This window comes from Vulpes lagopus, chromosome 11 (genome assembly GCF_018345385.1).
Source record: "Vulpes lagopus strain Blue_001 chromosome 11, ASM1834538v1, whole genome shotgun sequence".
In the NCBI taxonomy this organism is placed as follows: Eukaryota; Metazoa; Chordata; class Mammalia; order Carnivora; family Canidae; genus Vulpes; species Vulpes lagopus.
In genome coordinates, this window is record NC_054834.1 from 68,771,538 (window position 1) to 68,795,827 (window position 24,290).

At 64.5% G+C, this 24,290-nt stretch overlaps 4 protein-coding genes and 1 non-coding gene across 9 annotated transcripts; all 5 read left to right on the forward strand.

The window, feature by feature from the left end:
- The first annotated feature begins 928 nt into the window (after positions 1 to 928).
- On the forward strand, positions 929 to 2,724 carry RPLP2 (ribosomal protein lateral stalk subunit P2). Its single transcript, XM_041722268.1, has 5 exons — positions 929 to 1,070; positions 1,228 to 1,351; positions 1,695 to 1,743; positions 2,422 to 2,520; positions 2,601 to 2,724. Exons 2-5 carry the CDS (start codon positions 1,229 to 1,231, stop codon positions 2,675 to 2,677), a joined length of 348 nt encoding a protein of 115 aa, XP_041578202.1. The 5' UTR covers positions 929 to 1,070; position 1,228; the 3' UTR covers positions 2,678 to 2,724.
- On the forward strand, positions 1,774 to 1,906 carry LOC121472419. Its single transcript, XR_005982897.1, has one exon. It is a non-coding gene; the product is annotated as a small nucleolar RNA SNORA52 (small nucleolar RNA).
- A 4,181-nt stretch (positions 2,725 to 6,905) lies between the features above and the next one.
- PNPLA2 (patatin like phospholipase domain containing 2) lies at positions 6,906 to 11,826 on the forward strand. The gene is made up of 9 exons (XM_041722171.1): positions 6,906 to 7,168; positions 8,863 to 9,095; positions 9,180 to 9,245; positions 9,570 to 9,779; positions 10,077 to 10,137; positions 10,241 to 10,417; positions 10,539 to 10,671; positions 10,886 to 11,008; positions 11,100 to 11,826. The coding sequence occupies exons 1-9, from the start codon at positions 6,982 to 6,984 to the stop codon at positions 11,368 to 11,370; spliced, it is 1,461 nt and encodes a 486-aa protein (XP_041578105.1). The 5' UTR covers positions 6,906 to 6,981; the 3' UTR covers positions 11,371 to 11,826.
- Positions 11,827 to 11,973: 147 nt separating this feature from the next.
- On the forward strand, positions 11,974 to 18,214 carry CRACR2B (calcium release activated channel regulator 2B). 3 transcript variants are annotated; one of them, XM_041722172.1, is made up of 11 exons: positions 13,282 to 13,529; positions 14,468 to 14,666; positions 14,809 to 15,003; positions 15,082 to 15,193; positions 15,650 to 15,830; positions 16,269 to 16,415; positions 16,541 to 16,631; positions 16,782 to 16,874; positions 17,084 to 17,250; positions 17,455 to 17,526; positions 17,776 to 18,214. In XM_041722172.1, the coding sequence occupies exons 2-11, from the start codon at positions 14,649 to 14,651 to the stop codon at positions 17,954 to 17,956; spliced, it is 1,257 nt and encodes a 418-aa protein (XP_041578106.1). In that variant the 5' UTR covers positions 13,282 to 13,529; positions 14,468 to 14,648; the 3' UTR covers positions 17,957 to 18,214. The 3 variants fall into 3 exon arrangements, with proteins under 3 accessions (XP_041578107.1, XP_041578108.1, XP_041578106.1); XM_041722173.1 differs by lacking the exons at positions 13,282 to 13,529; positions 14,468 to 14,666 and adding an exon at positions 11,974 to 12,809; XM_041722174.1 differs by lacking the exon at positions 14,468 to 14,666 and having other exon boundaries at positions 13,201 to 13,529.
- A 1,137-nt stretch (positions 18,215 to 19,351) lies between these two features.
- Positions 19,352 to 24,190, forward strand: CD151 (CD151 molecule (Raph blood group)). Of its 3 annotated transcripts, none has more exons than XM_041773970.1 (9): positions 19,352 to 19,497; positions 20,313 to 20,551; positions 21,449 to 21,530; positions 21,675 to 21,866; positions 22,216 to 22,290; positions 22,702 to 22,806; positions 22,928 to 23,086; positions 23,248 to 23,334; positions 23,427 to 24,190. In XM_041773970.1, the coding sequence occupies exons 3-9, from the start codon at positions 21,450 to 21,452 to the stop codon at positions 23,484 to 23,486; spliced, it is 759 nt and encodes a 252-aa protein (XP_041629904.1). In that variant the 5' UTR covers positions 19,352 to 19,497; positions 20,313 to 20,551; position 21,449; the 3' UTR covers positions 23,487 to 24,190. The 3 variants fall into 3 exon arrangements, with proteins under 3 accessions (XP_041629904.1, XP_041629906.1, XP_041629905.1); XM_041773972.1 differs by having other exon boundaries at positions 19,399 to 19,497; positions 20,318 to 20,551; XM_041773971.1 differs by lacking the exon at positions 19,352 to 19,497 and adding an exon at positions 19,510 to 19,678.
- The last annotated feature ends 100 nt before the right edge of the window (positions 24,191 to 24,290 follow it).

Consider the following 24,290-nt stretch of genomic DNA (forward strand, 5'->3'; position numbering starts at 1 on the left):
TGCCACACATCACAACACGCCCCACCCCTGATTGTCCCCATTTTACTCCGAGTGTAGGGCCTTGAGTGAGACCTGTGCCCCACCTCTGCCTATGTACGATGGGGAGATGACCCTGAGGGCACCCCACAGCAGGGAGACCTGCCTGCACCCCACCTGTGTGCGATGGGGTGATGACCCTGAGGGCACCCCACAGCAGGGAGACCTGCCTGCACCCCACCGGTGTGCGATGGGGTGATGACTCTGAGGGCACCCCACAGCAGGGAGACCTGCCTGCACCCCACCTGTGTATGATGGGGTGATGACCCTGAGGGTACCCCACAGCAGGGAGACCTGCCTGCACCCCACCTGTGTACGATGGGGAGATGACCCTGAGGGCACCCCACAGCAGGGAGACCTGCCTGGGCCCACCTCTGTATGATGGGGTGATGACCCTGAAGACACCTCCCCAGGGCTGGGCCGGCACTGCTCCTGGTCCCTCTCCAGCCACCGCGGGCCTCTGCCCCTGGGCCCTGACCCCGGCTCGCCCCAGGTGTTCGGGCAGCCGCCGCATCCCTTCCCCGTGCTGCGTTATTACTCTCGTGCATCCTCGCTCGGAGGAGCAGGGGCGGGCGGGCCCCGCCCTCGCAGCGCCGCAACCTGCAGGCTCCCCGCACGGAGCGTGAGCGCGTGACAGGGCGGACATCCGCGCGGACGCGAAGGTCAGTTCGGGCCCACGCGGCCCCACAGGCGAACGACCACCCCGCGCAGGCCGCGGCCCAACGCCCCACCCCCGCAGCAGCGAGCGAGCCTGGCCGGCCACGTGCCCCGCGCAGGCCTCGTGCCCGCACTTCCGGCAGCGGTGCGCCCTGGGACTTGGAGTCCGCCGGCGGCGGCGGCCGGACGGCGCAACACGAGGGCTCTCGTCTCCGCGGCCTGGGCGCGCGTGACGTCACTCGCAGGCGCCCGCACTGCGCGGCGCGCGGGTCCCGGGGGCTTCTGGGTAGCGGATTACCCCCGCCCCTCGCGCCGGCGCCTTCCTTTCCGTCCCTGACGCCGCCGAGGTCGCACGCGTGAGGCTTCTCCGCCGCCGAGTGAGTGGGCGGCGGGTCGCGGGGGGCCGCGGGGGGCCGCGGGGCCCGCGGGGACTGGCGGGCGCGGGCCGGGGCTTGGCGTGGGCGCCGGGCGGGAGCACGCGGGGCGGGGGCCGGGGCCAAGGGGCAAGGCCGTCGTGCTCTCCTCCCGCTTCAGGATGCGCTACGTCGCCTCCTACCTGCTGGCCGCCCTCGGGGGCAACACCTCCCCCAGCGCCAAGGATATCAAGAAGATCCTGGACAGCGTGGGCATCGAGGCGGACGATGACCGGCTCAACAAGGTAGTCGGCCCCGCGGATACGTGTCGGGCGGCCCCGGCGGCCGGAGGGCTGCGGGGCGAGGCAGACTCCAGCCTGTGGGGGCGGGGGGGCGTCCCTGAGACCCTGTCGTGTGTCCCGAGGGGCGCAGCTTCCTCAGGCACGTCCTTCCGTCCAGCCCGCAGGTGTCCAGCCGCGCCGGGGGAGGGGGGGCGGGGGCCTACACCGAGACATCGGGCGGGTTTCCCAGGAAGTTTAGGGCGCCCGGGGCCCCTAGTAGCGGGTCTTCTCGGGGAGGAGCTGCATGGGAGGTGAGGCAGGGGCGCGTGGCCGAGCCCCAGGTAATTGCCAGTTATGGTCGTTGTAGGTCATCAGCGAGCTCAACGGGAAAAACATCGAGGACGTGATCGCTCAGGGTGAGGTTGTGCGCCGGGGCTGCGTTCTCAGGGTCCATCCTAATCCCTGCGGGTCCTCCCGTGGCCCGCCAGGTTTCGCTTGTGGACCAGAGCACTCCAGAAGCCTCACCCAGGACAGCGGGCAGGCTTCAGTGGCTCGTGCCAGGGATGCTTCTGGACAGTCCTGGCCGTAGGGCAGCAGGGCGTGCTGGTGCTTTCACCCCGCAGGGCCACCTGCCTGCAGAGGGGACCTTAGGGATCTTGGGAACGGGGTTTTGTAAATAAGTCTGGTCATGTAGTCTGCGTGAAGTGGTTGGGGGCAGACTGGGGGTGCCAGGGGTGACCGCAGGTTCCTGCCATCCTTGCTGGGCAGATGGTGTCCTGGTGACAAGGCTGGAGCTAATGGGACATTATTCTGTTCCTGTGGGGGGGTGGGTGGGTGGGGGGGTGGGTGCCTTAGCCCACAGTCCTGTGGGAGCCCATAAATGGGGATCTGGATCCAAGTGCCAGATTGTGTCTTTGCCTGATTGTGAACATGTTTGTCCAACTTAGCTTTGGGGTAGGGTTTCCAGATACGGATCTCAGGGCTGGGGCATCTATGTGGTGGGCTCCCGCACATCGGGGAGACCATGCCATCACTCCCCTGAGGTAGGCTTAAGGCCGAGCATTTCTCTGGTCTCACCTTCCTGATTCCCACAGGTATTGGCAAGTTGGCCAGTGTGCCTGCTGGTGGGGCTGTGGCCGTGTCTGCCGCCCCAGGGTCTGCAGCTCCTGCTGCTGGTGCTGCCCCAGCCGCAGGTAAGTGGAGGCTGAGGCAGGGTCTCCACGGGCGTCTGGCTTTGTGAGGGTTGTACTCACTGCTCCCTTCTTTTCCACAGCGGAGGAAAAGAAAGACGAGAAGAAAGAGGAGTCCGAGGAGTCAGACGACGACATGGGATTCGGCTTATTTGATTAGGGTCCTGCCCACCCCCACCCACTGGCAAATAAAACCCTTTTTGTGTATCTGTGGAGTGGTGTGTGGGTGTTTTGTAAGAGTGTGGCGTTGGTGCGCAGGGCAGGCCTTCAGCCCAGGAGAAAGCAGAGCCCTTGCTGGTGCGGCGGGGTTCTAGGCAGGAGAAGCTGCGCAAAGAGCAGGGCATCTGGTGTGGAAATGGGTACTTGGGATGGCGGACATCTGTGGATCTTAGGTATGGCCAGGCCTTGGGGAGGCTCAGAAGGGGCATGAGCCTTCCTGGGCATGAGCCTGGTTTCTGAGGGCTGCTGGGGGGCCTTCCGGAGAGGGAGCTTTAAGGGGACACATAGGACAACTTAAAGCCCCAGTGGGTAGTCTTCACTGCTTTGGGGTGGCTCTGGCTGGTGGAGGCCAGCAGTAGCCCTGAGACGGGTAGCATTCTTTGGTTGCACAAAGAGGGCATGCTGGTGGTGCATGCGGGATCCCTCAGTTTCTCTGCAGAGTCAAGTCCGGTTCTTGTTCAAGCTCACGGTGGTCTATGAGCAACTTAGGACGGTCCCAAACCCCTTCGAGCTCTGTGACCACCTGTCTGCAGGCCTGAGCAGATGTGGATGTGGCTCATAGGAAGTGATGTTGGGCCATGTGCCCACTAAGTTCTTTGGGGGACCTGCTTATGCCTCCTGCCAGGCTCTGGCCTGGAATGCAGGAGCAGAAGGCAGAGTTTCCCACACTGCTTGTCTAGCTGCCATGCTGGGCCTTGGGTCCTCTGCCTGCCAATGCCAGACGGCTCAGCAGGCGCTCTGCCTCCCTGTTTGAAGGCTCTGAGTGGACCTATTGTGTTGCCTACTATATCCCAGAAGGAGGACCTGCTGCTAGTGGGTTGTGGTTCTGTAGGGAAAGCACAGAACGAGGCTGTCAAGGAAGCCTGGGAAGGGGGCCTGCGGGGCAGGAGTGTGCATGGGGTATGGGAAAGAAGGCCTAAGTAAGCCCTTTGGTTACCCTTTGGGTGGGACCGTGGTGCAACGTGGGCCGTGAGCATCACTGGCAGCCTGTGCTGCAAGGGGCAAGTGAGAGCAGGGGTGGGGAGAGGGGGTTGTGAGGGGACACGGCCCCAGGTCCAGCTGGAGGGTTCCCCAGAGGAGAAAACCCAGAGTCCATGGGCAGACCTTGGACCCTGAAGTGACCACACCACTAAGGTGTGGTCAGAGGAACACTATGGGAGTGACACAGCAAACACCAGGGGTTCTCATCCACCCTGGCTGGGAGGGTGGATGCACCCCCGCTGCAACCCCCACCCTGGCCAGGGTTCCTGGAAGTGCTGCTGTGTTCCTGGCTGCAGAGCAGACATTCCCAGGGGCCTGGAGGGAGGGATATGTACGCACAACAGCTCAACCCTGGTGTGGAAATGGGGGCAGAGGTCTCCCTGCACTGGGGCAGTGCCACCCGCCTAGGCCCCCATCCCTCAGAAGCAGGAAGGCCTGGACCCTGGCTTTTTGGAGCAGGGCAGGCGAGGACTTTCCTCCGTCCTTGGCCCAGCCTGCACCACCCAGCTACCCCTAGGTCACCCTGGTGAACCCCTGGACTTACCAAGCCAGCCTTGGGGGTCTGCTTCATCCCCATTGTACCACACACTTGCCCCTTGCTGGTTCCGGCTGCATCCCCAGGGGCTTATTTAGGAGGGGCCCTGATCATACCCTGTACTGGTGGGCCATACCCTGTACTATACATCCATCTAAAGCACTTGGGGGTGGGGGGACTTGGGTCCATAGGTACAAGAGAAGGTCAAGTTTGTCTAGGCCAAATTTATAATTCTAGTCATTTATGAAATTTTAGGGTTTTCTTTGAGATTTCATTATTTTTTTTATTTAAATATTTTATTTATTTATTCATGAGACACACAGAGAGAAAGAGAGGCAGAGACACAGGCAGAGGGAGAAGCAGGCTCCATGCAGGGAACCCGACGTGGGACTCGATCCCGGGTCTCCAGGATCACACCCTGGGCCGAAAGTAGGCACTAAACCGTTGAGCCACCGGGGCTGCCCTTTATTTTGTTTTTTAATTTTAAATTCAATTAACATCGCATATTATTGGTTTCAGAGGTAGACGTCAGTGAATCATCAGTTGTATAGAACAGCCAGTGCTGATCACACCACGTGCCTCCTTCATGCCCATCACCCAGTGACCCCATTCCCCCACACTCCTCCCCTCCAGCAGCCCTCAGTTTGTTTTCCAGAGTTAAGAGTCTCTTAGGGTTTGCCTCCCTTTCTGATTTCGTCTTGTTTTATTTTTCCCTCCCTTCCTCTATTCCCCTCTGCCTCTTTGTTTTGCTCCTTTGTTTGGTTTCCACATATGAGTAAAATGTTATAATTGTCTTTCTCGGGGCAGCCCGAGTGGCTCAGTGGTTTAGCTCCGCCTTCAGCCCAGGGTCTGATCCTGGAGACCCGGGATCCAGTCCCACGTCAGGCTACCTGCATGGAGCCTGCTTCTCTCTCTCTCTCTCTCTCTCTCTCTCTCCTCTGTGTGTCTCTCATGAATAAATAAAATCTTTAAAATAAATAAAATTTAAAGATAATTGTCTTTCTCTGACTTATTTCACTTAGCATCATACCCTGTAGTTCTAACCACAGCATTGCAAACAGCAAGATTTCATTCTTTCTGATGACTAATATTCCATTCTATATACATATACCACATCTGGGTTTGTTTTTTTTTTTTTTAGATTTTATTCATTTATTCATGAGAGACACACAGAGAGAGACCGTGGGCAGACTCCACACTGAACAGGGAGCCCTATGTGGGGCTCAATCCCAGGTGTCCGGGATCATGACCTGAGCCGAAGGCAGACACTCAACTGACTGAGCCACCCCGGTGCTCACATCAGTTGCATTTCTGTACACCAACAATGAGACAGAAGAAAGACATTAAAGACTGGATCCCATTTACAATTGCACAAAACCCACGAGACACCTAGGAGAAAACCTAACCAGAGGCAACAGATCTGTACTCTCAAAACTATAGAACACTCTCATCTAGGTCTTTTCTCTTTCCTGGTACCCAGGCCTGGGCTCCCCTCTCCCTACCTCGCCACCCCCAGGGCCCTGTGCCTGCTCTTGGGCAGCTGGGCAGCCCTGTGACCGTTCTGGATTAACTGCCCCCACACCCCGTCCCCTCTCAGTCCTCGTTTTGAGCTTCTGTAAACAGTGTCTCCCCACGCCCACCCCCCAGTAGGGCTTGGTCTGGATTGAACTTGCTGCATCCTGCGCTGGCCCCTCTGCCAGAGGCGAGGTCAGTGCCAAGTACAGGTGGCTGACAGCAAGCTGTGGGATAGATGATGGGCCTGCCCGGAGGCAGCCCCACTCTGGCTTCTCAGCCTGAGCCTGGGCCTGTGTCGTCGGGGGCAATCCCAAGTCCACAGCCCTGGCAGCGTCCGGGCCTTGAGCCAAGCTCCTGCCTAGGGAGTGAGTGTTCCTGGGGAGACAGGGGCATCCCACCACGCCAGCAACAACCAGCCCCTTGCTGGGGAGGTGGGGTGAGGCTCAGGGCTGGCTCCTGGAAGCAAACCAGGCTATGCTGCCCAACAACATAGAAAGGAGAAAAATGCGGAAAAGGGGCGGGAGGGTGACATCACTGGGATGCTCCACCTGCTGGGGCAATTGGCGGGGGCGGGGCGGGGCCCGAGTCACAGCCCGGTGGACCCCACACCCTGAGGAGCCGAGGTCGGACGCTAGGACAGTCCAGGTTCGTCGCCAGCTGGGGGTGGGGGGCGCTGAGGCCGCGGGCAGCTGGGGCTGAGGTCAGCTCGGGGTCTACAGCGCTAGTGTCAGCTCTGGAAGCTGCGTACGATTTGCATCCCAGACGTTTATGGGTCAGTCTGTGGATGAGTCACGGGGGGGGAGGCGGGAGGGGCGGGGTCCCTGCCGTGGGGCGAGCTCCTCAGGGCCCCGAGTGGGTGTTGTAGGCGGACCCCGAGGAGGGGGCGGGAAGACCAGCCTCCGGGCGGGTTCCGCGCGCCCCGGGCCTGGGGTCGCCCCTCCCCCCGGCCGGCGTGGGGCGGGGCGGGGCGGGGCGGGGCGGGGCGGGGCTCGGGCCCCGGAGGGCGCGGCCGTTCCCCACGCGCTCCGATTGGGCGGCGCGAGCCGGCCCCGCCCCCGCCCGCCCCCCGCCCCCGCTAAAAGCCCCGCCGCGCCCGCCGGCCGCGCAGCGTCTCCGCCTCGGCCGGCGGGGACCCCGAGCTGGAGCGGCGGCGGGGCCGGGCCGGGCCCCGGAGCGCGCGGTGCGCGGCAGCCCCGCAGCCGGGGGCCGCGGCGATGTTCCCCCGGGAGGCGACGTGGAACATCTCGTTCGCGGGCTGCGGCTTCCTCGGCGTCTACCACATCGGCGTGGCCTCCTGCCTCCGCGAGCACGCGCCCTTCCTGGTGGCCAACGCCACGCACATCTACGGGGCCTCGGCCGGGGCGCTCACGGCCACGGCGCTGGTGACCGGGGCCTGCCTGGGTGAGCGGATGCGCCGCCGCAGCGTGGGCCGGGCCGCCGGGCGGCCGGGAGGGGTCACCGGACGCAGATCCGAGCCGGGAGCCGGCCGGGGGCGGGCCTGGTTTGCTGGGCTCCGGGGCGCCCGGGGATTGGGGTGCGGCCACGCGCGCCTTGGGGGCCGCGGCTCGGAGCGCGGAGGCTGGAGGCGCTGGCAGGTGCAGCCGAGAGATTTCATCGCCAAGAGAAGGTACCTCGTGGGCGGGACCGCGAGAGCCGGGGGAGGGGCCTCCGCGCCCCCGTGGTCGGCGGCGGCCCGGGTGCCAGCGGTCACCGTGTCCTGGGGCTGTGCTGTTCCAGGCTGCGCTGTGCCCGGGGCCCTGTACGAGGGCGGCCTCTTAAGAGGATTTGGGTACTGTGGCATGTGCCTCCTGGGGCATCTGGGAGGGGAGCCCTGCGGGGCAGGCCCGGGCAGGGCAGGCCCTCCCCTCCCCGCTCCTTCCTTGCACGCCACCCACTGTGGGCCTGGGTCCCCAGGGCTGGCCAAAGTCTTCTGCCCACACTCCCTGGGGTGGGAGGTGCTTCAGGACTTTCCAGCCCCATGGGCCGTCCTGCAACAGCAGGGCTGTCTGTCTGTGTGCTGGGATGGGCTTCTCCACTCACACACACTTCCGGCAGGCGCCTGCAAGAGCTGTTTACAGCACACGGAGTACTTCAGGAGTTCTGGGCATGGTGCCCAGCCCCCAACCTACCAGGGTAGCCAGGGTGACCGAAGGGTCATCAGGTTCTCAAATGCCCTGCCCACTGGGAGCCTGTCCAGTGTTCTCCACTGCCCCCTGCCCATGACCTTTGTCCTGAGGAGGGTGGTATGAAGGAGCAGAACTCTCCATCCTGGGGACCTAGGGGTTCACCTCTGTGGCCCTGCCCTCCCTGTCTTGGAAGCTTTCAGGCCACTGTCTCTCAGATTTGTGTGCCAGTCTCAGGACACACCTGGCTCCCTGGTGCGTAGTGGAGGACATGGGTCCCAGAGCACCATCTCCTCCCACCCCCAGGAAGCCTCTTTCTCATGAGTGGGCTTGGGTAGCTGCAGTCCCCACAGCATGGCAGGTTCTAGCCCCACTTCTGAGCAGGATAATGTGATGTGCAGCTTTCCTCAAGGCCCCCCAACTCTGTGACCGCTCCTGGGCCTCTGCTCTGCCTTTGGTGAGGCCAACACCCCTGGGCCCCCAAGAAGCACCATGGCAGGTGCTTGTTCTTGGCTGCAGTGGGTCACAGTCATGGTTTCTTAGGGATGGTGGGACCCCACTCTTTCCAGCCTCATACCCACAGGCCTGTGCTGGACTCCCTGGATCTGGATCTGGCCAAGTGGGTGAAGGCTGAGGCTGGTCAAGGTTGAACCTCTGCCTTCCCAGGCAGGGGGCCACGCCAGGCCGGGCCCAATGACTCATGGATCGGACCAAGAAGTTGGGAAATACTGGGCAGTGGGCAGGCCTTGGCTACAGCTGTCAGATCTCCTGGGGCATTAGCCTGACTCTGTCTCTCCAGGGACAGGTAGCAAAAGTCCCGGTTGTGGGCCAGGCTCCAGGCCGGCCCTGGGAGTTCTCCAGGGTGGGTGGAGATGCCACATGTCCACGTGCTGTGGGCCCCCGGGAGTGGAGCCGTGGGGCGTGTGCTAAGCCAGGAGTGCCGGCCCTTGACCCTTGGCCCTTCTGACCCAGGCGAGGCAGGTGCCAACATCATCGCAGTGTCCAAGGAAGCGCGGAAGCGGTTCCTGGGTCCTCTGCACCCCTCCTTCAACCTGGTGAAGACCATCCGGAGTTGTCTTCTCAAGACCCTGCCCGCTGACAGCCATGAGCGTGCCAGCGGGCGCCTGGGCATCTCCCTGACCCGTGTCTCTGATGGCGAGAACGTCATCATATCCCACTTCCACTCCAAGGACGAGCTCATCCAGGTGAGCCCTGCTGGGGCAGAACCGGGGGTGCACGACCAACCCTGGGCTCCTGCTCACCACTCCTTCCGTGTCCCCGCCCCACAGGCCAATGTGTGCAGCACATTCATCCCCGTGTACTGTGGCCTCATCCCGCCCTCCCTCCAGGGCGTAGTAAGTATCCCCTGGCACATTTCCTGGGCAGTGGGGAAGAAGGCCGTCAGTGCCCCCCAGCCCCTCACTGCTCCACTGCCTGTTGCCTCACTTCCCTCGAGTTGCTCAACAGCTCGGCAGGTCCCCAGAGACACATACTTCCCGTGGCTGTCTCCACCCCACCCCCCTAGGCCTAGCCATCTGCTCAATAGTCAGCCAGGCCCATGGCCAGTGCCCAGTGCCCACTGGGTGAAAGGCCCAAGGGAAGTAGCCACTGGGTAGGGCCCAAGGTAGTCCAGTGGGTCTTCAGGCATCTCCCTGTGTGACTGTGTGTCCCGGCTGCAGCGCTATGTTGACGGCGGCATCTCAGACAACCTGCCCCTGTACGAGCTTAAGAACACCATCACTGTGTCCCCCTTTTCGGGAGAGAGTGACATCTGCCCGCAGGACAGCTCCACCAACATCCATGAGCTCCGGGTGACCAACACCAGCATTCAGTTCAACCTACGCAATCTCTACCGCCTGTCCAAGGCCCTGTTCCCGCCCGAGCCCACGGTGGGTCTGCCCAGCCAGCCCTGCGTTGGGGGGCCGGCCTGCGGGGCCTCTCCTCACTGAGTGCTGGGGGTTGAGGGGTGGGTAAGCTGTCAGATGGCCTTCTTGGAGGGACCAGGCTGGGGTGGGGTCTGGACAGCCCCTTCTCAGGGCTGGGACAGAGTGCTGTGGCCTGCGGGCCTGTCCAGCTGGGTCCACGTGAGCTTAGTGGAGCAGAGGGGTTTTGGGGACGCCAGGGACTCAAGGGAGCAGAACAGGGGACATGTGGCGCCCTGCTCTAATTTACCGTCCCTGCCTCAGGTGCTGCGGGAGATGTGCAAGCAGGGCTATCGGGATGGCCTGCGTTTCCTGAGGCGGAACGGTGCGTGGGTGCTGCCCCAAGCAGCTGTGGGCGGGTGGGAACCGCAGCTCTGCACTGCTGTCCCTGCCGCAGTGCTGATCACCTGTTGGGGGTCCCCACCCAGGCCTCCTGAACCGACCCAACCCCCTGCTGGCGCTGCCCCCTGCACACCCCCATGCCCCCAAGGACGAGGATGTGGAGGACAACCAGGAGGCCACAGAGAGGGCCCTAGTGGATAGCCACTCGCAGCCAGCCCTGGAGGATCATATCCTGGAACATCTGCCTGCGCGGCTCAATGAAGGTGTGTGGACGTGGGGGTGGGGGTGGGGGTGCATGGGAGCTCCCGGCTGCTGGGGGGGCTGAGGCCAGAGAGGTCCCGGCCTCCCCAGCAACGGTCAGCTTCCCTCCTGTGTCTCCCCCAGCCCTGCTGGAGGCCTGCATAGAGCCCAAGGATCTGCTGAGCACCTTCTCCAACATGTTGCCCGTGCGTCTGGCCACTGCCATGATGGTGCCCTACACTCTGCCTCTGGAGAGTGCTGTGTCCTTTACCATCCGGTGAGTGGACTGGGGGGGTTGGGGCAGGGAGCAGGGGGACCAGACTTTGGGGTTATCCATGAGTGGGAGTCACCTGGAGAAAAGGCTACAGGTTGGGGGGCTGCAGAGATGCCACATCAGGGGTTCCAGAAGCTGGGGCACAGGCGGGGCTAGACGGGGCATGGCATGAGGGCCGAGCCATAGACCCTCGGCCATGCCTCCCCACCCGGCCCAGCTTGCTGGAGTGGCTGCCTGACGTCCCTGAGGACATCCGGTGGATGAAGGAGCAGACGGGTAGCATCTGCCAGTACCTGGTGATGCGTGCCAAGAGGAAGCTGGGAAGCCACCTGCCCTCCAGGTGAGCCCCTGTCACTGTTGCGTCTACCCAGGGCCTGAAGCCTCAGTGGCCTCTGCTAAAGCCCTCCCGCCTCCATCCCTCCCCACCGCAGGCTGTCCGAGCAGATGGAGCTCCGCCGCACCCAGTCCCTGCCCTCCGTGCCACTGTCCTGTGCTGCCTACAGCGAGGCGCTGCCCAGCTGGATGCGCAACAACCTCTCGCTAGGGGACGCGCTGGCCAAGTGGGAGGAATGCCAGCGCCAGCTGCTGCTGGGCCTTTTTTGCACCAACGTGGCCTTCCCACCTGACGCCCTGCGCATGCCTGCTGGCGCTGGTCCTGCCCCTAGGCCCTCACAGCTCCCACCCTCCTCGCCCCCGTGCTGAGCACCCTTGCACCACCTGTCCCAGCCCCCTGGGGTCCCAGTGCTGAGGGCTGGGCCCCCCAGCTTCCCTGCCCTGTGAGGTGGGGCCCTGGGATGGGCTGAGATCCCCCTCCCGGGCCTCTCTCTCTCTCCTGCAGGAGTCAGAAGATGGGGCCCCTCACGGCTGCTAGAAGGGGACTTGTGGTCAACCCTTCCACCAACCACTCCCTCGCTGCCCCTGTAGGGAGGGTACCCAAGACTCCTGCCCTCACCTGTGCCTTCATCTCCCCCCAGGCTCCGCCCCAGAGTTGGAGCAGAGGGCGGGGCCCCCAGCACCTGGTGCCCCCTAGTCCAAGCAGTATTACTTCTGAGAACTTTGCACCTGCTCCTCCCTCCTCGTTTGTCATGTTTTGCTGAGGAACATATGTGAAGAATTATTTATTTTTGCCAAAGCAGATGTAATAAATGCCACAGCTCAGCCCCTGCCTCCTTCACTCGTGTGTGCCTCCCTGGCCGATGTCTGTACTTCAGGTCAGGTTCTCCTTGAATCTGACATTCAGGGCCTGCCAGCCAGCCCTGAGGCCTTCCCCTAAAGGCACTCGTGGGCCTCCAGGGGTTTGCCCACCTCTCTAGCCAGGACCCATATGTTAGCTGTGCTTTGTCCTGAGGTCTGCGGACTGACCCTTGGGCCTAACTTTCCAAGGGCCAGTGAAAATATTGGGACCAAGATCCTTGCTAAATAAAAACCAAGAAATGTTTACAAAAGGTGGCGTTTGCATCTCCACTCCATGGTGACGCAGCTGGTGTGGGGCTGATCTCAGGGTTGAATGGCCGTGGAGGGTGGGGTTCCCAAGCTGAGTACCTGAACTCCAGGACACCTGGGACACACGGGGCCTGCTCCACTTTGGGCATGTGGTGCAGGGCTCTGGGTGAGGCCCTGGGCCAACCCCTCTGGCTGGCAAACACACCTTCCCAATCCCCTGTCCCCCTCCCCACCACACAGGGTAGCCAGTCTCCTACCAATATATAGGAAGGGTCTAGAATGTCAGGCAGGGTGAGGTCTGACCCAGAGGAGGCTGGACCTTGTTTCATGGAGACAGTTTCCTAAAGTGTCCTCTGTCCTGGCCAGTCTGAGGGGATGCAGCCAGCCCTTTGTGGTGACCGTGAGGGCCCATGGGTGAAGGGCTCTGGGGCAGAGCTGGGTGGCTGGCTGGCCGTCCAGAGCTCTCAGTCCTTGCCAAGGGGTCAGGTAGCTGTGGCAGTGGTGGCAGCCCCCTGCCAACAATAACGGTGGGACCGCAGGACTGGGAGAGCCGGCTGGGCAGGTCCCTGGGTGCCTGTGCCAGGAGCCGGCCCCCTCTCCCTCTCAAGGTCCTGTCCTATAGGCCCAACCTGTTCTAGTTCAGCAGGATCCCAGGCCCCCGGAGAAGCAGAGGCTTCTGGAGCCCCACCACCCTCCAGGTGGGTGCAGGCTGGGCTGGGGGCAGGGGGTGGGGGGACTGCTGGCAGGAGAATGGGTTTTGTCCCCCAGCAGGAAGGTCCCGTGCAGGCCCCACCCAGCTCCTTCCCCCAGCGCTCCGGGAAGGAGAACCCAAGACAGGGCTGTGTCCCAGGAGAGCTGAGGGTCCCGCTGCTGAGGGGAAGGCCTCCTTGGCCCCCACGCCCACTCCTGCCCTCCCCACTGGTACAGGCATCCTGCCGCTGATTTAAATACCATTTTGTAATATATTACGAGTTAATCGTTTCACCACAAGAAAGACAAAAGTTGGGAAAGCACAGGAGTGAGGTCCCCGCACCCGAGAGATGAGCATCGGGGTATTTTGGTCGGTCTCCCGCCGGGCTTAGTCCTGCACACACTTTGGCGCCTCAAATCCGGATCCGCGGGGACAGCCCCGCCCTCCTGCCCCCGCGCCGCCCGGGAAGGGTCCCGGGGCCGCCGGGGGGCGTCTGCGCCCGGCGGGGATCGCGGCCCAGTCGGGACAGACCGGGCCGCCCGGGGTGTGGGGCGAGGGCCGGGCGGCCGGGGCAGCGCCGGGAGGCGGGGACACGGCGACGGTAGCGGCGGCTCCGCCCGGGCCCGGCCCTCGCCGGGGTCCCAGTTCCTGCAGGACCGCGGGAGCTGCTCCGGGCCGGGCCCCCCGCGCGCCGCCGCCTTCGGGGGAGCCGCCGGCCGCGCGGCAGGTAGGCGCCTCGGGGTCCCCACCGCGCCCGCCTCCCCGGCGACCCCGGGGCGCGCCCACCTGGGGCCCCGGAGCCCAGCGGCGGGCGGCGACCCCCTTCCCCGCTCCCCACCCCTCGCCCGGCCCGCGCGCACAGCTTCCGGCTGGGATGGCCTCTGGTCCCGGGAGCCCACGAGCCGCGGGGCGGGGGCGGGGAGGCACCGGGGACGGGGGTGCGACCGGAGTCCTCGCGCCCTCGGCCCGCCCGGCCTCAGACTTGCCCTCTCGGGAGGTCGCGCCCCGGGAAGATCGCACGGGCGGGGAGAGAAAGTCGCGGTCCTGGGCTGGGAGGAGAGGACCCGGGGCCCCCAGGTTGGGGGAGGTGTCCCCGTGCTGGGGGTCAACTTGGGAAATCCGGGAGCTGGGCGTTGTGGGAACGACAGGTGGCTCTGATGAGGGGGCGGGGCGCCCGCGGGGAGGGAGGCCCCGGGAAGGTTCCGCGAACCGCAGGGGGTGAGTCTGGCGGGGCCCCAGCGCCCAGGGCTGGGGGAAGGGCCGTCAGCCTCGGTCCGGCGCGTTCCTGACCAGGGCCTTGGAAGGCTTCGTGTCCCATCGGTGTCCCAGGTGGAGACCCCGCGTCTGCACCCCCGGGGCCCGGTGGGAGGGGCTGCGGCAGGAGGGGAGGAGCTTGCGTCGTCCCCTGACCGCTGGAGGCCAGGACCTCTGAGGCCCGGCCTCAGGGGCTAACGACTCAGCCAGGATTGGCCGCACGCTCCCCCTGGCCCAGCGGTCAGCCAGGTGTCCAGTGCCCAACCTTAGGACCTGCTCAGCTCCTTCTCCCGCTGTCCAGACCCTCACCCCACCTCTCTCCCCCAAGGCTGCCAGGAGCCCCCACCTCCTTATTTTCCATCACCAGGCACCACGAGGTGCCTTCTTCTTCTCCTGCTGCCCCCTCCCCAGGTGGCCCTCCCCAGCTCCTGTCCTGCACTGGCTTCCCCTGAGCTGCAGCCTCTAGCTCCCTGGGCAGCCCCCACAGGCTTGGAGCCTGCATCACTCCCACCCACGACACCCCTTCCTGCAGCAGTACCCCCAAGGGAGCATCCACCCCCAGCTCTGCTCCTCTCTGGACCTCTGCCATGCCATGTCCCACCTTCCCACGGTAGGAGGAGGCCCTTCTCTCCTTAGTCCCCACAGGCTGCCACCCAGCCCAGTCCTCTTCCAGGGCCACTCCACTTTTCCTCCTTCTCCCACTCACGTCTCTTGAGCTCTGCTCAGGCCCCGACTCTGCCTTGACTTCACAGCACATGATGGCAGGGAACCCCCCTCCCCTGGCCAGGCCCAGGAAGCCGGGTACTGGGGAGGCCCAGGAGGAGGAGGAGGAGGTGGAGGAGGCGGGCTCTGTGAGGCCAAGGGCAGAGATGCTGCAGCAGGCCCAGGAACTGTTTCTGCTGTGTGACAAGGACGCCAAGGGCTTCATCACTCGGCATGACCTGCAGGTGAATCCCCACTCCCAAGAGCTGCCCCAGTCAGGGGCCGACCTTGGCTACTCAGCTGTGCCATCCTTGCCTGGCTAGGGCCTGCAGAGCGACCTGCCCCTCACACCGGAACAGCTAGAGGCTGTGTTTGAAAGCCTGGATCAGGCCCACATGGGCTTCCTCACCGCTTGGGAGTTCTGCCTTGGTCTTGGTGAGCTAAGCCCCGAGAGACACCTCCCTATGCCCTGCTGCGCAGAGACTCTCCACTGACACATGTGGCACCCTGGGGCCCGCACCCAACACAGACAGCAGTCTGTGCCTCTCCGTGGCCTCCCCGCGGAGCACGTACTGGTGTCAACACATACAGGCACCGGAGGGAGCCCCCCACAGATGCTGTGTGTGGAACTGGCCCTCCTGCTCCGGCCCCTAAGGTGCCAAACCCAGGTGGGACTGGGAGCTAGGCTTGCTCCATCCTGGCCCGGGTGTTACCTCCCGTTCCTGGGCCAAGAATCAGACCAGAATAAGGAAGAAAAACAGGAAACTGGGCTTGGGATACGGACAGGATGTGTTTGTGTGTGGGGGTGAGTGCGCATGTGTGGGGGTGGGGTGGGTGGCCAAGCCAGGGTGCTCCCCCACAGCCTTGGTAATTTCACCTTCGTGTCCACAGGGAAGTTTGTGGGGGTGGAATCAGCCCAGGGCGCACTGCCCTCCCAGGCTCCAGAGGAAACCTTTGAGTCGGGCTGGTCAGATGTGCATGGCACTGGGGGCTCCCTGGAGGAGGAGGAAGAGGAGGAGGAGAGAGTCGGCCAGGCGCTGGAGCAGCTGGGGGTGGCCCCCGTCCTGGGCGAGTGAGTTGGTGCCAGCGCGGCTCCCAGTTCCCTCCTCTATGCCCCCCTGTTCATGCTGCCTGTCCAGGGTGCCCGACGTCTGTTCTTGCTCAGGGTACTCACGCGGGGACTGGCCCAGTCGCTCTGTCAGCTGTGACACCTGGGAGGGGCTGAGCGTGATTTCCCGCAGAATTTGCATTTCAGGGGGCAGCCGGCAAGGCTGTGGGCAGAAGGGCAGGCGCCCAGCACAGCCCTGTGTGCACAGGAGACAGCTGGCTGCCCCGCCAAGTCCCGTACACGCTGAGCCCAGGCAGGGGCAAGAGCACCCACGAGAGGGATCCCCTGCATGTACAAACGCGGCTGGCCTATCCAGGGCTGCAGGTGCCTCGGAGGGCTTACCCTTAGGGATGGGGTCGGGGAGGCCCCGCCTCAATTTCAGCACCCGCACTCCCCTTGCAGACAGCAAGCGGTGCGGACGCTCTGGACCCGGCTGCAGCGCGAGCGACCGGAGCTGCTGGGCTCCTTCGAGGACGTTCTGATGCGCGCGTCGGCCTGCCTGGAGGAGGCGGCCCGAGAGCGGGACAGCCTGGAGCAGGCGCTGCGGCGGTGAGGGCTGGGGCCGGGGCGAGTCCTGGCGCCCCGGAGCAGGACTCCGGGAGGCGGTGGAGGCGGGGCTGGGGTCTATAGTGCCGGCAGGCTCAGAGCAGCTGTCCTGCGCCCGGTCCCCGAAGGCGGGAGAGCGAGCACGAGAGGGAGGTGCGGTGTCTGTACGAGGAGATGGAGCAGCAACTTCGGGAGCAGCGCCAGCGCCTGCGGACTCAGGTGGGCCCGAAGCTCCCCCGCCCCTGGCCCCCGCCCTCGCCCGGCCCAATCCCAGACGCGCGTCTCCCTGACCCCGCCCTCCCCGATCGCCTCCACCCGGCCCCGGCCCCCCACCTCCGCTGAGGCTCAGGAGCTCCCCGCGAACCCCAGGACCTCCCCCGGGAGGAGCGCAGAGGCCTCCTGGAGCTGGAGCTGCAGAACCGCGACCAGGAGCTGGAGCGTGCGGGCCTGCGACAGCGGGAGGTGAGTGGCCGCCAGCTGCCAGCCCCCCACCCCCCGCCCCTGGCGGGTCCCCACCGTCACCCACGTACTCCTGGGTGAACCTGTGGTTCCCCTGTGCCTCAGTGTCCCCGGCGCTTCAACCCTTGGGAGTCAGGGGCAACGCAGTGCCCCGAAGGAGAGGTGAGGGGTTCTCCCCAGCTTCGATCCCCCTTGCCCCTCCATCTCCGCAGCTGGAACAGCAGCTGCAGGCCCGGGCCAGCGAGCAGCTGGAGGCGCAGGCGCAGAACGCCCAGCTGTGGCTAGCCCACGAGGCGCTGAGAACTCAGTTGGAGGGAGCGCAGGAGCAGCTCCGCATACTGGAGGGCGACCTGCAGGGCCGTCAGGAGCAAACTCTACGGTGCCTCGGGTTGGGGGAGGAGGCCGTCCCTCTGGGGCGGGCCCTGGGAGGGCAAGGCGGGCGGGGATCGCTTTTGGGGCTCAGGTGCGGGCCACTTCCATCCCCAGCCCCTGTCCCAGCCCCGCCCTCAGGGTCTGTGTGGGGTAGGGTCATGGGCCATCGCAGGAGCCTTCCTGCATCCTGGTCACCACCTCCCTCCTGCAGAGAGGTGGTCGCAGTCTCAAGGAACATGCAGAAAGAGAAGCTCAGCCTCCTGCGACAGCTGGAGCTCCTCAGGTGCGGTCTGGCTCAGGCCCCAGGAGGGAAGGGGCTCGGCTCAACTCGGGAGCTCCCAGCTCCCCACATTCCTGATCACTGCCTCATCCCACTTGGAGGAAGTCCTTCCTTGTGTCTGTCCTCCATTCCTCCTGCTGCAGCCCCAGTGGGACACCTCTCTTCTGGTGTGAGGGAGAGCAGAGCCCACATTCCCCACCCTGGAATGCTGCCTCTTGAGACCTCTTTGAACCTTGGACTCCCCTTCCCCAGGGAGCTGAACACGAGGCTGCGAGACCAGAGGGATGCCTGTGAGGCCAAGCGGCTGGGCAGTGGCCGAAGGAAAGCCCTGGCAGTGGCCCGCTCGCCAGGGCCCACCTGCTGCTGTTGCTGCTGCTGCAGCTGGGCTCGCCCTCCAAGACGTGGCTCTGGCCATCTTCCCAGTGCCTGCTGACCATCCCTGAGTGACTCACTGGGCGTTACTTGGAGAAGCTGCCCTTTGAAGGTGGTGCATCGTGGCTAGGGGCTGCCCATCCAGGATGTGGACTCTATTCCATGGCCTGCCTGGCCTGCCTGCATGTAGACATGAAGGAACTGAGGAGCGGCCAGTTTCATGTTCCTCCCTGCTGATCCCCATCCTGTCCCCATTCCATCAAACCGATCTCTGACCAGCAGAAAAACTCCTTCCTCCCAATAAAGCCCATTGACTGCACTGTGACCTCCTTGGCCTATGTGTAAAAAGCCACAGCATGCGTGTGCTGCACAAATGGGGTATCCATGGTACACTCAACCAAGTGGATGGTACCTGTGTGGCACAGGTCCCTGGCCCTGTGGACCTGGGGCTGCGGATGTCCCTGTATGTCTCTGGTCATGACTTCAAGACCTCACTGTCCATTAAGGCTGAAGTCCCATAGGGCCCTCTGTAGGAACAGGGGGACTGAGGCCCATTGTCTCACTAAGGAGCCCGCTCCCAGCCTCCTCCCCAAACCGGTCCTCACACATACCTGGCCCGGGTGGACCACCTCAGCCCACTAGAGGCGAGCCAGTCCTGAGCGGGACCTCCAAGGGGTAGGTCTCCAGCCACCTCTCTGTTCCTTCCTCCACCCTCTCTGGGAAGCTGGGAGCTGCTGGCCAGAACCACCAACCCTGGGCAAAGAGCTGAGGACGAGTGTTGCCCACTGTTTGCGCAGAGCTATTCCAAATGCCTGCAGATTCTGACGTCCCTCCCTGGGTCTGGGAATGAGCCTGGTGGGCTGGGGGTCCGCTCCGTCTCCTTAATCCCACTGTCCCTTTTGCAGTCTGGCAGGTCAGCAGGCTCCTCCCCGTCTCCCTCAGCCCTTGCCAGCCCTCCCAGGACCCAGACCTCCCAGACCAGACTGTCTGGCAGGGACCCAGGCCATCCTGTATACTGCGCCCAGAGACCCCACTCCTGCATCCGATCGCAACTCCAGACCTCCCCCACAGAGGCCAGCATCTGTCCTGCCGACCCTGCAGCCTCAGGCGGTCCCTGCGTTTGGAGGGAGAACCGGGAACTGGGCCTGGAGGCGGGCAAGGTCTCGGGACACAGTCCAGAGCCCCGGCCGGGCGGGCCGCCGCCGTCTCCACCGCCCCCCGCTCAGCTCCTCTGTCTCCCGAGGGTATGAGTCCCTGGCGGGGCCGTGGCGCCCGCGGGCTGCAGCACGCCCGCCTCCGCAGTCCCGGGCGGACCCCCGGCGGCGCCACCGCCGCCCGCCGGCGCTGTCGGGACCTGCCCCGCGCCTGCCGCCGTGGGCGGGGCCCGGGACCAGGGGGCGTGGGCGGGGCCCGCCGCCGTGGGCGGGGCCTGCCGCCGTGGGCGGGGCCTGGGACCTGGGGGCGTGGGCGGGGCCTGGGGCCCGGGGCGCGGGCGGGGCGCGTAGCTCTCGCAGGCCCCCGGCGGCCGCGCAGTCTCAGCACCCCGAGCCACCGCCCCCATCGCCCCTCCCCGCCCGCCCCGCCGACTCCGACGCGTGGCCGGTGAGTGCGCCGCCGGGCCAGACGGGCCGGGAGGGGCCGTGCGTCCCGCACTCCGGGGCCCGGCTGCAGGCGTCTGGAGGGAGGCCCGGGAGGCCCGGGAGGCCCGGGAGGGCCCGGCCGCCGACCCGGCCGCAGCCGCTGCGCGGGCCCCTTCGGAGGGAGCCGGCCGCCGGGGAGCCGGGTGCGCAGAGGGGCACCCGGGTGGGCAGAGCGGCACCCGGAGCGGGGGCGAGGCGCCCCCGGGGTGTTTGCGCAGGCCTGGCGGCCCCTTCGGCCTCATCGGAGCACCGTGGTCATTGTCTCCGGACACCGGTGCCCTTCCTTCCGCCGTCGCTCGCCCGGGCGGGGGCGGCGGCTCCCCGCGGTAACGCGCGGATGCCTCCCGGGGCCTGGCTGCGCCGACCGCAGGGTCCAGTCCTCCGGGCGCGGGCGGCCGAGACCCCCGGCTGAGTCGCAGGGTCTGGGCTGGGGCAGCCGTGTCACGGCCGCAGGAACTATCTCTGGCCGGCGCGTCCCAAGGGGGCTCACATCTGCCAGGCACTCCCGGAAACCGGGGCCCCTGCTCTGCCGGTTGTGCGCACGGGCCGTGGGGGCTGGGGCCTCTGCCCGGGCCCAGGGGCTGCCGTACCCCAGCTCCGCGGCAGCCGTCTGCGTCTTTTTTCCTGCCTGGCTGGCAGGTACTGCTGTTGGGTGGGGTAAGGGGCAGGGGCCGGTCTGCAGGAAGGCCCAGAGCGGGGTGCTTGGGGAAGGCGAGTGGTCCCTCCCCTTCCAGGATCACACTATCCAGAAATGTTTTCTGCCCTGCCCCGCCCAAGCCCAGACTAAAATACCGGGCCTGGCCTCTCCCCTCCCTGCCCTGGGAGTGGACGCTGCCTACTCCGGAAGCCCAGCTGGTCCGGATCCACTGCCAGAGGCGGCCACAAGGAGGGGTGATAGGATCCTGCCTGTCCAGCGCCGGCCAGACCTGGCACCTGTCCCTGCCTTTCTAGTGGAGGCTCTTAGGGAACTTCCGTCCACCTGTCTTAGAGAGGAGCCAGTCTCCACCAGCAGCCAGGTAAGTGCTGGGTGGGGTGGTGAAAGTTCAGCTCTGGGTGGTGCTGTCTGTCTGGAAACGTGGGAGGGGGGGCGTCCAGCTGCCATCTGTGTCGTCTGGCCCTCTCCCACCCTCCCCAGTCCAGACTCTGCACAGCAGAACAGGCAAGGTGTCCCTTCACATCTTGCTGGGGTTGGTGTGGCTCCCCTTTCCAGTAGTGAGGACCAGCAGAGGTCTTGGGGCATGTGTTTCTACTGGCTCTGCCTGTCCAGCACTGTCTCTTCTTCCCACCCTGGCTCGGAGAAAGGAAGGCGTTCCCTTTAACAGAAACCCAAGGGGCTTCCCTGAGGCTATGTGGCTAGTAAGGGGCCGATCAGCCTGTGTCTGAGTGGCCTCCAATCCTCCAGCCTCCAGTGGGTGCCTGCTAGCCTGCCAGACTGTGACGTGCAGCTCCGGGAATGTTGTGTGTGTGTGTGTGTGGGGGGGTGATGGGCGGGGCCTGCATGAGCTCACCCTGAGGGACCTGCCGGGTCTTCCTACCCTGGCTGCCAGCAGAGGTGAGTCAGCGGTGATGCTTGGGGTCCTCCATGTCTCCTTTGTGCGCTGGGCACTGAGCAGAGAAGCCAGGCCCTTCGGCCTTCTAGGGCCTGGCCTTCAGCTTGGCTGTGGACGCCAGACACTGGCCCTGGCTGCGCTGGGGGTGGGGGCCCTCGAAGTGCTATCCCAGGAGACATCCTGCTTCTTGTGAACACTTTCCCAGGACCTTCATTTGGGGCAGCTGGTTGGCTGGGCTTTAACCCAGGGCTTGCCTGGGCATCAGTGTCCCCCTCCCTACCATCCCCACTGGTGTCTGGCTGGCCTCCCGGTCAAGTCCTGGTGGTGTGGGCTATCTGACCTCCCCTTGCCTCTCGGCCCCAGGATGGGGGAGTTCAATGAGAAGACGACATGTGGCACCGTCTGCCTCAAGTACCTGCTTTTCACCTTCAACTGCTGCTTCTGGGTGAGGACTCCCTCCCTCTGACTGCCACGGGCAGGTGTCTCCTCCCTCCCATCCCTGGTCCCTGAAGGGAGCCTTGGCCTGGGGGCTCTGTCCCATCCCTTAGTCCTGGGGCCGGATGTGCTGACCAGTGTGCACTGCCCACAGCTGGCTGGTCTGGCCGTCATGGCAGTGGGCATCTGGACGCTGGCCCTCAAGAGTGACTATATCAGCTTGCTGGCCTCGGGCACCTACCTGGCCACAGCCTACATCCTGGTGGTGGCTGGCGTTGTCGTCATGGTGACTGGCGTTCTGGGCTGCTGTGCCACCTTCAAGGAGCGGCGGAACCTGCTGCGCTTGGTTAGCGGGGGCTCCCCACTAGGCTGTCCGGGCTGGCTCTGAGAAGCAAAGGAATGTTGGGGGTCAGGTGTGACACTGCAGAATAGCCTGTGCTGTGCTCACCTGTGCTGGTGGGGGCACTTGTCCAGCCCTGAGTCCCCACATCCCAGCTGGGCCAGCTGAGGGAAGACACCAGCTCTGAGGGAAAGCATCAGGGACCGCCAGCACCCACCTGCTGCCCGGAGCCCTCTGTGGCCACTTGGGATCGGAGGCTGGGGGCTCTGCTCTGTGGTGCTGGACACTGGGAGTCCTCATGGGATAGGACTGCATGGGTCCAGTCCCACCTAACTGGGTCCCTGCTCACCCCCAGTACTTCATCCTGCTCCTCATCATCTTTCTGCTGGAGATCATTGCTGGCATTCTGGCCTACATCTACTACCAGCAGGTGAGGAGCCTGGACAGATAGGACCATGGAGGGACAGACATGTGCAGACAGACACATAGACGTGATCCCCCATGCTCCAGAACTGACCACTGGGCGAGGAGGCCCTGGGGGTAGGGGCTGTGTCCCAGTGGGTAGGGCCGACAGCAGGGAGGCACAGCCTGCCTGTCAGTGCCCAAACTGCCCAGCTAGGGGCTCAGGAGGGGAGGAAGGTGTCCCTGGGATCTGGATCTCTCTCCCTGTCCTCAGCCCTCTCCATGGCCACCTGGTGACTCTCCCAGCCCAGCCCACCCCCTCCCAGGCCAGCAGCCTTCCCGAACCTCTCCCCCATCGTCGGCACCTGCTTCCACCTGCCCCACCTACCTTGAGGGATCTTAAGCTGTACAGCTGAAGCTGTGACCACCTCACCCCCAGCTGAACGCTGAGCTCAAGGACAACCTGAAGGACACCATGACTAAGCAGTACCACCAGCCAGGCCATGAGGGTGTGACCAGTGCTGTGGATAAGCTGCAACAGGAGGTGAGTGGGTGGTGCCATGGGGTGCAAACAGATCCCCTTGGGCACCCCTGGACCTCTGTATGAACCCTGCCATGGGGGTGGGTGGGACGGGGACTTAGCCTGGGCCGTGTTCCTACCGCAGTTCCACTGCTGTGGCAGCAACAACTCACAAGACTGGCGGGACAGTGAGTGGATCCGCTCGGGCCAGGCGGGCAGCCGTGTGGTTCCCGACAGCTGCTGCAAGACTGTGGTGCCTGGCTGTGGGCAGCGGGACCACGCCTCCAACATCTACAAGGTGGAGGTAGGCTGGTGGGTGCCTGGGGTCCCTGGGAAGGGCCGAGGAGCCAGGGGCCCAGGATGCTGGGGGTTGGTGTGGTCACACCTGGAGGGGGGTTGGGCTGCAGCAGTTGGGGGGGTGGCTACAATCGCCTCCCTTCAGTGCCCTGACCCCTACTCTGCCAGGGTGGCTGCATCACCAAGCTGGAGACCTTCATCCAGGAGCACCTGAGGGTCATCGGCGCTGTGGGCATTGGCATCGCCTGTGTGCAGGTTCGGGGGTAGGGTGGGACAGGCCCTGGTGGGTGCTGGGGCACACCATGTGGCTGGCACTGTGCCACACTCATGCTGGCCCTGTGCCACAGGTCTTTGGCATGATCTTCACATGCTGCCTGTACAAGAGCCTGAAGCTGGAACACTACTGAGCATGGGTGTACCACTGTGTATGCCACAGCCTCGCCACCTGACTACTGAGCTGACACTACTGAGGGCCAGGAGCTGGGGTTCCAGGATGCTGCTCCTTCCCCCCCTCCCCACTCTGCCAGGGAGGGTGCGTTCTTAAGCCCATGTGCATACCCCCAAACCATCACCATGACCTCTGGGGATCCCCACCCTCAGAGGGAGCTACAAGTGCCTTTCTCTGCAGACCAAAGGCCTGAGGCTTGCCCCCCCAGGGTGGGGAAGGAGCAGTACCTCTGCCTGTGAGCGGGGTCATGGGACCTTGGGGTTCCTGATGCCTGCGCTCAGCTGGAGGGGCGGGCCCACTCTAGGATGCTTCTAGACCCCCAGATGTTCCAGTGCAGTCTAAGGGGGACTTGGCTGGGTGGGGTAGGTGAGGGGAGTACAGAACACCTGCATGTGAGTCCCAGGTGTCCACAGATCCCTGGGAAAGCCAAGTAAGCCCAGTCCTGCCCTGGGGGTCCTGGGCCTCTGTCCTCAAGTCTCTGCTGCCCGAGCCTCTGCTTGGACTTCCCCACCTCTCTCCCCAAAGGCCACACATTTACTTGTCCACAGTCCTCTCTCCTTCCCAGAAGCAGGGGTTTGTGGGTTTTATTCACTGCTGTTATCACAAATGCCTAGAACTGCTCGTGCCACACAATATGCGCTCAATAAATGTTTGTGGAATGGATTGAGCTTATTGTGTTAGTGACTGTCAGGGTCCTGGTCCTCAGGGCCTTCCCCGCACCGGGGTGGACAGAACCACCCACCCAGTGCCGGGACAGGGGCTG